The 10,829-nt window shown below is 60.3% G+C and overlaps 1 protein-coding gene across 1 annotated transcript; it reads left to right on the top strand.

Moving 5' to 3' along the window:
* On the top strand, nt 1–4,088 carry LOC311204724 (uncharacterized protein). Its single transcript, XM_084281100.1, has 2 exons — nt 1–98; nt 3,535–4,088. Exons 1-2 carry the CDS (start codon nt 38–40, stop codon nt 4,074–4,076), a joined length of 603 nt encoding a protein of 200 aa, XP_084137226.1. The 5' UTR covers nt 1–37; the 3' UTR covers nt 4,077–4,088.
* Nucleotides 4,089–10,829: the final 6,741 nt, after the last annotated feature.

Below are 10,829 nucleotides of genomic sequence, written 5' to 3'. Positions count from 1 at the left end.
CCCCCACCCCTCATCTGAGCGTGCAGGGCCAGCGGTGATGGACACGGCGGGGGAACCGGCCCCCCAGGACCCTGAGCTGCCAGAGGGCCCCTCCACAGGTGAGCCCCCCCCCCAAAAACAGCACCTGGCCACTGTGAGGGGCTCAGCCGAGGTGTCCCCAGGGTGGGGAGTCCTTTTGGGGGTCCCCTGTGCCCCCACCCAGCCATGATGGGGGTACTCCGATCCTTGCAGCGTGGGCAGCACCCTAATCCCTGGGGGTACCCTGACCCCAGGGGTATGGGGGTGCCCCCAGGGATGTTGGGGTGTCCCACTCCCGTGGCACGGGGGTACCCCAGTCCCAAGGTGTGGGGGTGTTCACCCAGGGATGTCCCATTCCCTTGGCATGAGGGTACCCTGGAGCCCCGGTATTGGGGTGCCCTGGTCCCTTGGTAGGGGGATACCCCAGCCCCAGGGTGGGGGGATGCTCCAGTCCCTTGGAGCGGGGATACCCTGATCCCCAGGGATGGGGGTGCCCCGATGTGGGGGGCTCAGCGAGGTCCCATGTCTGTTTGGGGGTGCAGGGATGCCCCAGTTTGGAGGCGTGGGGATACCCCAGATTAGGAGCATGGGGATACCCTGGTTTGGGGGTGCAGGGATGCCCCTTTGCTGTGGCACGGGGATGCTCCAGTTTGGGGGTGTGGGGATACCCCAGTTTGGGGATGTGGGGACGCCACAGTTTGGAGGTGCAGGGATGCCCCAGTTTGGAGGCGTGGGGATGCCCCAGTTTAGGAGCACGGGGATGCCCCAGTTTGGGGATGTGGGGATGCCACAGTCTGGGGACACAGGGATGCCCCAGTTTGGAGGCGTGGGGATACCCCAGATTAGGAGCATGGGGATACCCTGGTTTGGGGGTGCAGGGATGCCCCAGTTTGGAGGCGTGGGGATGCCCCAGTTTAGGAGCATGGGGATACCCCAGTTTGGGGGTGCAGGGATGCCCCATTGCTGTGGCACAGGGATGCCCCAGTTTGGAGGTGCAGGGATGCCCCAGTTTGGGGGTGTGGGGATGCCACAGTCTGGGGACACAGGGATGCCCCAGTTTGGAGGCATGGGGATACCCCAGTTTAGGGGTGCAGGGATGCCCCAGTTTGGGGGTGCAGGGATGCCCCAGTTTGGAGGCGTGGGGATACCCCAGTTTGAGGGTGTGGGGATGCCCCAGTTTGGGGGTACAGGGATGCCCCAGTTTGGTGGTGTGGGGATGCCCCAGTTTAGGAGCATGGGGATACCCCAGTTTGGGGGTGTGGGGATGCCCCATTGCTGTGGCACAGAGATGTCTGATCCTGGGGAGCAATGATGCTGCCCCACAGCACCCCCCAAACCTCCTGCACCCCAGGACTTGGGTCTGGTTTGCAGAGGGACTTTGGGCTGCGGGGTCCCTGCTGTCCCCATCCAGGTACCACCCCATACCCTGGTACCACCTGCTCCCCAAACCTCCTGCACCCCAAGTCTGGCCAGGTTTGGGAGCAGGATGGGGGTGTCACTGCCATCCCCACCCCACAGATGGGATGGGGAAGGTGACAGAGGGATGGAGTGAGGGCAGAAGGGGTGGCATAGAAGGGACTCACCCCCACGCCGGCACACCCACCCTCTTCCTCTCCCCACAGCCCCCCCAAACCTCCTGCACCCCAGGGTCTTCCCATACCCCAGCCCTGGTTTGCAGAGGGACTTTGGGCTGTGGGGTCCCTGTTGTCCCCATCCAGGTACCACCCCATACCCTGGTACCACCTGCTCCCCAAACCTCCTGCACCCCGAATCTGGCCAGGTTTGGGAGCAGGATGGGGGTGTCACTGCCATCCCCACCCCACAGATAGGATGGGGAAGGTGACAGAGGGATGGAGTGAGGGCAGAGGGGGTGACACGGAGGGGATGCACCCCCACGCCAACATGCCCACCCTCTCCTATCCCCACAGCCCCCCAAACCTCCTGCACCCTGAGTTTGGTGGGACACCAACCGGGTGCCAACCCCAGGTTTGGGAGTAGGATGGGGTGTCACTGCCATCCCCACCCCACAGATGGGATGGGGAAGGTGACAGAGGGATGGAGTGAGGGCAGAGGGGGTGACACAGAGGGGACTGACCCCCACACCGGTGCACCCACCCTCTTCCTCTCCCCACAGCCCCCCCAAACCTCCTGCACCCCGAGTCTGGCGGGACACCGGCCAGGTTTGGGAGTAGGATGGGGGTGTCACTGCCATCCCCACCCCACAGATGGGATGGGGAAGGTGACAGAGGGATGGAGTGAGGACAGAGGGGGTGCCACAGAGGGTACACACCCCCACGCCAGCACACCCACCCTCTCCTATCCCCACAGCCCCCCAAACCTCCTGCACCCCAAGTCTGGCAGGACACCGGCCAGGTTTGGGAGCAGGATGGGGGTGTCACTGCCATCCCCACCCCACAGATGGGATGGGGAAGGTGACAGAGGGATGGAGTGAGGGCAGAGGGGGTGACACGGAGGGGATGCACCCCCACGCCAACATGCCCACCCTCTCCTATCCCCACAGCCCCCCCAAACCTCCAGCACCCTGAGTTTGGCGGGACACCAACCGGGTGCCAACCCCAGGTTTGGGAGTAGGATGGGGGTGTCACTGCCATCCCCACCCCACAGATGGGATGGGGAAGGTGACAGAGGGATGGAGTGAGGGCAGAGGGGGTGACACAGAGGGTACACACCCCCACGCCAGCACACCCACCCTCTCCTATCCCCACAGCCCCCCAAACCTCCTGCACCCCAAGTCTGGCAGGACACCGGCCAGGTTTGGGAGTAGGATGGGGGTGTCACTGCCATCCCCACCCCACAGATGGGATGGGGAAGGTGACAGAGGGATGGAGTGAGGACAGAGGGGGTGCCACAGAGGGTACACACCCCCACGCCAGCACACCCACCCTCTCCTATCCCCACAGCCCCCCAAACCTCCTGCACCCCAAGTCTGGCAGGACACCGGCCAGGTTTGGGAGCAGGATGGGGGTGTCACTGCCATCCCCACCCCACAGATGGGATGGGGAAGGTGACAGAGGGATGGAGTGAGGGCAGAGGGGGTGACACGGAGGGGATGCACCCCCACGCCAACATGCCCACCCTCTCCTATCCCCACAGCCCCCCCAAACCTCCAGCACCCTGAGTTTGGCGGGACACCAACCGGGTGCCAACCCCAGGTTTGGGAGTAGGATGGGGGTGTCACTGCCATCCCTACCCCACAGATGGGATGGGGAAGGTGACAGAGGGATGGAGTGAGGGCAGAGGGGGTGCCACAGAGGGTACACACCCCCACGCCAACACGCCCACCCTCTTCCTCTCCCCACAGCCCCCCCAAACCTCCTGCACCCCAAGTCTGGCGGGACACCGGCCAGGTTTGGGAGTAGGATGGGGGTGTCACTGCCATCCCCACCCCACAGATGGGATGGGGAAGGTGACAGAGGGATGGAGTGAGGACAGAGGGGGTGCCACAGAGGGTACACACCCCCACACCAGCGCACCCACCCTCTTCTCTCCCCACAGCCCCCCCAACCCCACCTCCCCAAATCCCCTCGCCGAAACCACCGCGTCGCAAAGCTCCCCCAAAACCCCGCGCCCACCCAGGACCTTTACAAGAGCTGTTGGGGTTACGGGGTTGCCGCCTGCGCCCCACCATCTGCAGCGAGTGCGGGAAGGGGTTCAGCCGCAGCTCGGACCTGGCGCGGCACCAGATCACCCACACCGGGGAGAAACCCTACACCTGCGGCGCCTGCGGCAAGGGCTTCAGCCAGAACTCCAACCTGCTGACCCACCAGCGCATCCACACCGGGGAGAAGCCCTACGGCTGCGGGGCTTGCGGGAAACGCTTCAGCGAGAGCTCGGCCCTGATCCAACACCACCGCACCCACACCGGGGAGAAGCCCTACGGCTGCGGCGAGTGCGGGAAGCGCTTCAGCGTCAGCTCCAACCTCATCCGCCACCGCAGGACCCACAGCGGGGAGAAGCCCTACGTCTGCGGGGAGTGTGGGGATGGCTTCCGCCACAAGGCCCAGCTCAGGAGGCATCAGAAGCTTCATGCTGCTTGAGACTGAGGGATTGGGGGATCCTGGGTGGGAGGGGTGGGGTTTGGGAACACTTTTGGGGGATTGAGTTGTGGTGGAAGTAGGGTTTGGGGTGATATGTGGGGGACAATCTGTGCTGGAAGTGGGATTTGGGGTGATACCTGTGCTGGAAGTGGGATTTGGGGTGATATGTGGGGGACAACCTGTGCTGGAAGTGGGATTTGGGGTGATATGTGAGTCATAACCTGTGCTGGAAATGGGATTTGGGGTGATATGTGGAGTACAACCTATCCTGGATAAGGGGAGGTGGGATTTGTGATGACTTTTGGGGGATTGACTTGTGCTGGAAGTGGGATTTGGGGTGATATGTGGGGGACAACCTGTGCTGGAAGTGGGATTTGGGGTGATATTTGGGGTATAACACATACTGGAAGTGGGATTTGGGGTGATACTTGGGGTACTACCTGTGCTGGAAGTGGGATTTGGGGTGATACCTGTGCTGGAAGTGGGATTTGGGGTGATATTTGGGGGACAACCTGTGCTGGAAGTGGGATTTGGGGTGATATTTGGGGTACAACCCAACCCAGAAGTGGGATTTGGGGTGATATTTGGGGTACAACCCATGCTGGATAAGGGGAGGTGGGATTTGGGATGACTTTTGGGGGATTGACTTGTGCTGGAAGTGGGATTGGGGGGAATATGTGGGGGACAACCTGTGCTGGAAGTGGGATTTGGGGTGATATTTGGGGTATAACACATACTGGAAGTGGGATTTGGGGTGATACTTGGGGTACTACCTGTGCTGGAAGTGGGATTTGGGGTGATACCTGTGCTGGAAGCGGGATTTGGGGTGATATTTGGGGGACAACCTGTGCTGGAAGTGGGATTTGGGGTGATATTTGGGGTACAACCCAACCCAGAAGTGGGATTTGGGGTGATATTTGGGGTACAACCCATGCTGGATAAGGGGAGGTGGGATTTGTGATGACTTTTGGGGGATTGACTTGTGCTGGAAGTGGGATTGGGGGTGATATGTGGGGGACAACCTGTGCTGGAAGTGGGATTTGGGGTGATATTTGGGGTATAACACATACTGGAAGTGGGATTTGGGGTGATACTTGGGGTACTACCTGTGCCAGAAGTGGGATTTGGGGTGATATGTAGGGGACAACCTGTGCTGGAAGTGGGATTTGGGGTGATATTTGGGGGACAACCTGTGTCAGAAGTGAGAGTTGGGGTGATATGTGGGGTACAACCTGTGCTCGATAAGGGGAGGTGGGATTTGGGATGACTTTTGGGGGATTGACTTGTGCTGGAAGTGGGATTTGGGGTGATATGTAGGGGACAACCTGTGCTGGAAGTGGGATTTGGGGTAATATTTGGGGGACAACCCATCCTGGAAGAGGGATTTGGGGAGATATTTGGGGTGCTACCCGTGTCAGAAGTGAGAGTTGGGGTGATATGTGGGGTACAACCTGTGCTGGAAGTGGGATTTGGGGTGATATTTGGGGTACAACCCATTCCAGAAGTGAGATTTGGGGTGATACTTGGGGTACAACCTGTGCCAGAAGTGGGATTTGGGGTGATATTTGGGGTACAACCTGTGCTGGATAAGGGGTGGTGGGATTTGTGATGACTTTTGGGGGATTGACTTGTGCTGGAAGTGGGATTTGGGGTGATATGTGGGGGACAACCTGTGCTGGAAGTGGGATTTGGGGTGATATTTGGGGTATAACACATACTGGAAGTGGGATTTGGGGTGATACTTGGGGTACTACCTGTGCTGGAAGTGGGATTTGGGGTGATACCTGTGCTGGAAGTGGGATTTGGGGTGATATGTGGGGTACAACCTGTGCTGGAAGTGGGATTTGGTGTGATATGTGAGGGACAACCTGTGCTGGAAGTGGGATTTGGGGTAATATTTGGAGGACAACCCATCCTGCAAGAGGGATTTGGGGTGATATTTGGGGTACAACCTGTGCTGGAAGTGGGATTTGGGGTGATATGTGGGGTACAACCCATCCTGGAAGTGGGATTTGGGGTGATATGTGGGGGACAACCCATCCTGGAAGTGGGATTTGGGATGACTTTTGGGGGGACAACCTGTGCTGGATAAGGGGAGGTGGGGTTTGGGATGAATTTTGGGGGACAACCTGTGCTGGAAGTGGGATTTGGGGTGATATTTGGGGTACAACCCAACCCAGAGGTGGGATTTGGGGTGATATTTGAGGTACAACCTGTGCTGGAAGTGGGATTTGGGGTGATATTTGGGGGACAACCCATCCCAGAAGTGGGATTTGGGGTGATATTTGGGGTACAACCCATCCTGGATAAAGGGAGGTGGGATTTGGGATGACTTTTGGGGTACAACCTGTGCTGGAAGTGGGATTTGGGGTGATATTTGGGGTACAACCCATTCCAGAAATGAGATTTCGGGTGATACTTGGGGTACGACCTGTGCCAGAAGTGGGATTTGGGGTGATATGTGGGGTACAACCTGTGCTGGAAGTGGGATTTGGGGTGATATTTGGCGTACAACCTGTGCTCGATAAGGGGAGGTGGGATTTGGGATGACTTTTGGGGGATTGACTTGTGCTGGAAGTGGGATTGGGGGGGATATGTGGGGTATAACACATACAGGAAGTGGGATTTGGGGTGATACTTGGGGTACTACCTGTGCCAGAAGTGGGATTTGGGGTGATATGTGGGGTACAACCTGTGCTGGAAGTGGGATTTGGGGTGATATTTGGGGGACAGCCTGTGCTGGATAAGGGGAGGTGGGATTTGACATGACTTTTGGGGGACCAGCCCATGCCAGAAGTGGGATTTGGGGTGATATTTGAGGTACAACCTGTGCTGGATAAGGGGAGGTGGGATTTGGGTTGACTTTTGGGGTACTACCTGTGTCAGAAGTGGGATTTGGGGTGATATTTGAGGTACAACCCATGCCAGAAGTGGGATTTGGGGTGATATGTGGGGTACAACCTGTGCTGGAAGTGGGATTTGGGGTGATATTTGAGGTACAACCTGTGCTGGACAAGAGGAGGTGGGATTTGGGATGACTTTTGGGGGACAACCTGTGTCAGAAGTGGGATTTGGGGTGATATTTGAGATACAACCCATTCCAAAAATGAGATTTGGGGTGTCACTTGGGGTACAACCTGTGTCAGAAGTGGGATTTGGGGTGATATTTGGGGTACAACCCATCCTGGAAGTGGGATTTGGGGTGATATTTGGGGTACAACCCATTCCAGAAGTGGGATTTGGGGTGATACTTGGGGTACAACCTGTGCTGGAAGTGGGATTTAGGGTGATCTTTGGGGGACAACCTGTGCTGGACAAGAGGAGGTGGGATTTGGGATGACTTTTGGGGGACAACCTGTGCTGGAAGTGGGATTTGGGGTGATATGTGGGGGACAACCTGTGCTGGACAAGAGGAGGTGGGATTTGGGGTGACTTTTGGGGACCAGCCCGTGTCAGAAGTGGGATTTGGGGTGATATGTGGGGGACAGCCCGTGCTGGAATTGGGATTTGGGGTGATATGTGGGGGACAACCTCTGCTGGATAAGGGGAGGTGGGATTTGGGATGACTTTTGGGGGACCAGCCCGTGTCAGAAGTGGGATTTGGGGTGAATTTTGGGGGACAGCCTGTGCTGGAATTGGGATTTGGGGTGATATGTGGGGTACAACCCATCCTGGAAGAGGGATTTGGGGTGATACGTGGGGGACAACTTGTGCTGGACAAGAGGAGGTGGGATTTGGGATGACTTTTGGGGGACAACCTGTGCTGGATAAGGGGATTTGGGATGACTTTTGGGGTACAACCCATGCCAGAAGTGGGATTTGGGGTGATGTTTGGGATACAACCCATCCCAGATAAAGGGAGGTGGGATTTGGGGTGACTTTTGGGTGGGGTACAACCCATCCCAGATAAGGGGAGGTGGAATTTGGGATGCATTTTGGGGTACAACCTGTCCCAGATGAGGGAGGTGGGATTTGGGGTGTATTTTGGGGTACAACCCATGCCAGATGAGAGAGGTGGGGTGTGGGGGTGTGTGGGTGGGAATTGGCATCATCCCAGTAAGGTCTGGGGGGGGGGGGGGCGGGGCTGGATATTCCCAGGGTAAAGCCAGGCTTTGGCACCTGCACCCCAAAAAAGGGGAGGGTGGGGGTGTGGGGTGCAGGGTGTGGGGTGCAGGGTGTGGGGTGCAGGGTGTGGGGTGCAGGGTGGGGGGGTGCAGGGTGGGGGATGCAGGGTGGGGGGATGCCAACGACCCCAAATAAAAGGTCCCTGAGCAGCGGTGTTTGAGGAGCATCATTTTGGGGTGCTGTGACCCCCCCTTTGGGGTGGTGACGGTGACACCACCACCACCCCAGTGAGGAGATGGGTTCCCATCCTCCCTGGGTGCTGGGTGCTGGGTGCTGGGTGCTCCCCACAGTGCCAATACCACCCCCCACCCCTGGGATCTGACACCCCCCCCCACTCAACCCCTGACACCCCAAAGCCTTTTCCCAGGGGGTTCCATGGAGCGGTGGGGGGGGGTGTGTGGAGCAGTGGGTGGGGATAGAAAGAGGGTGCTGAGGGCACCCCAAAACCCCGCGCCCGGGGCCGCTTTCAGGGCTCCTCCCGCTAACGAGCCCGCGTTGCATAACCCAGCCCAGAGGCCGCTTGGCTATGGGGGGGGGGGAGGGATGAGGGGGGGGGGTGTGTGGAAAGGAAGCGAATGAGCGGGAAAAAGGGGGTGCAGAGGGGTTCAGAGGGGGGGTTCTCATCACTCATCCCCCTTCCCACACACATCCCACCTCCCCCAACCCGCTAAATCCTCCTGAACCCCCCCAAACCCTCTCAACCCCCCCATCTAGGGTGGGAGGGGAAGGGGGGGGGGGGGGGGGCTGTTTCCCAACCCCCCCCCAAAACCCAACCCCACACGATTTCCCCACATCCCCAGCGCACCCCATCCCGCGGCTCCCCAGGAGGATTTTGGGGGGGCCCTTTGCCTGTTTTACCCCCCCCATCCCCCTTTCCCCCCCCCCCTCATTTCCCAGCCCTTTGCCTCGATTTCCGTTCCGGCCGCCGGCGGGGCCGGGGGAATGGGATGAGGTTGGGACCTTCCTGTTCCCGGCCTCCCCCAAACGCCAGCAGAGCACACCCCGCTGGGGGGTGGGGGGGGGCAGAAAGATTAAACCCCCCCGTACCCTAAAACCCCCCAACTAAGCCAGCAACCCCCCCTCAAATAGGAGAAAACCCCCCCACAAACCTCCCCCCCCCCCCCCCTTCTCCTCCTTCGCCATCCCCTTCCCAGACCCCATCGCGCCAGCGCATCCTTGAGAGAGGTGAGATTGGGGGGGGGGGGGGGGGAGATTTGGGGGGGTTTGGGGGGGTTTTAGGGGGGCTGGGGGGGTGAAATGCTGTCTGTGGGATTGGGGAACCCCCCCTCTAAGTCTTTGTCAAGGGATAAAAAAGGGGGGTGGCCAGTTGGAGGTGGGAGAGGAGGGGGGGGGGGTCCAGGCGCTGCGGGTTTTCTTTGTGCCTCCCGGCTGCGGCACCACCAGCGACCCCCCCCCCCCCCCCCAAAATAAAGGGGGTGCGGGGGGGGAAACTGAGGCAGGGAGAGGGGATTTGGGGGGGCTGAGGGCTGAATCGGGCTGTGCGTGACCCCCCCACCCCACTTCATGGCTGTGCTGCGAGACCCACCCCCCCCCCTCCACACCGATGCTGGGGGGGGGGGTCTCAGCTCAGCGCCCCCCCCCCCCCCCCATAATCCCCCCCCGAAATTGGGGGGGGGGGGGCTGTGGCTCCAGCTCCTGTAAACACCCCCCTACCCCCCCACCCCCCTAATTTAAGGGGGGGAAGGCTGGGGTGGGGGTTGTGGCCGTGCCTCAGTTTCCCCCCCACCCCCCCTGCGCCTATTTAGACCCCAAAGGGACCCCCCAGCGCCCCCCCCAAACCCCTGAGGGGTGCCGGGCGCTCTTTTGGGGGGAGGGGGTGTCCACCCCCCACCCCCCCGAGGGGAGATATTTAGGGGGGAATGAGCCCCTTTGGGGTGCACAAGGCGTTTTGGGGGGGGGGTCTTGGATACCTTTGGGGTGCCCCCTTCTCCATGGAGGGGGGTGCAGGGGTTTTGGGGTGCACTGGGTGTGTTGGGGGGGGGTCTTGGATACCTCTGGGGTGCCCCCTTCTCCATGGGGGGGGGGGTGCAGGGGTTTTGGGGTGCACTGGGTGTGTTGGGGGGGGGTTTGGATACCTTTGGGGTGCCCCCTTCTCCATGGGGGGGGGGTGCAGGGGTTTTGGGGTGCACTGGGTGTGTTGGGGGGGGGGTTTGGATACATCTGGGGTGCCCCCTTCTCCATGGGGGAGGGGGGGTGCAGGGGTTTTGGGGTGCACTGGGTGTGTTGGGGGGGGGTCTTGGATACCTTTGGGGTGCCCCCTTCTCCATGGGGGGGGCGTGCAGGGGTTTTGGGGTGCACAAGGCGTTTTGGGGGGGGGGTCTTGGGTACCTCTGGGGTGCCCCCTTCTCCATGGAGGGGGCTGCAGGGGTTTTGGGGTGCACTGGGTGTGTTGGGGGGGGGGGTTTGGATACCTTTGGGGTGCCCCCTTCTCCATGGGGGGGGGGGTGCAGGGGTTTTGGGGTGCACTGGGTGTGTTGGGGGGGGTCTTGGATACCTTTGGGGTGCCCCCTTCTCCATGGGAGGGGGTGCAGGGACTTTTGGGGTGCAGCAGGGACCCCAGGAGGGTGTGAAGACAAGTTGGGGGAGCACAAGGGCCCCCCCAGAAAG

This window comes from Gallinula chloropus (assembly GCF_964237585.1).
Source record: "Gallinula chloropus genome assembly, contig: HAP1_SCAFFOLD_391, whole genome shotgun sequence".
NCBI lineage: Eukaryota > Metazoa > Chordata > Aves > Gruiformes > Rallidae > Gallinula > Gallinula chloropus.
The sequence above is the reverse complement of the archived record's forward strand: the minus strand, read 5'-3'. Positions and strand labels throughout refer to the sequence as shown.

Excerpts from the sequence above, each read along its gene's own strand:
- LOC311204724 (XM_084281100.1), top strand. The coding sequence starts at position 38 with ATGGACACGGCGGGGGAACCGGCCCCCCAGGACCCTGAGCTGCCAGAG. Across the intron at positions 99-3,534 it reads GCCAGAGGGCCCCTCCACAG|CCCCCCCAACCCCACCTCCC; the intron begins GTGAGCCCCCCC and ends CTCTCCCCACAG.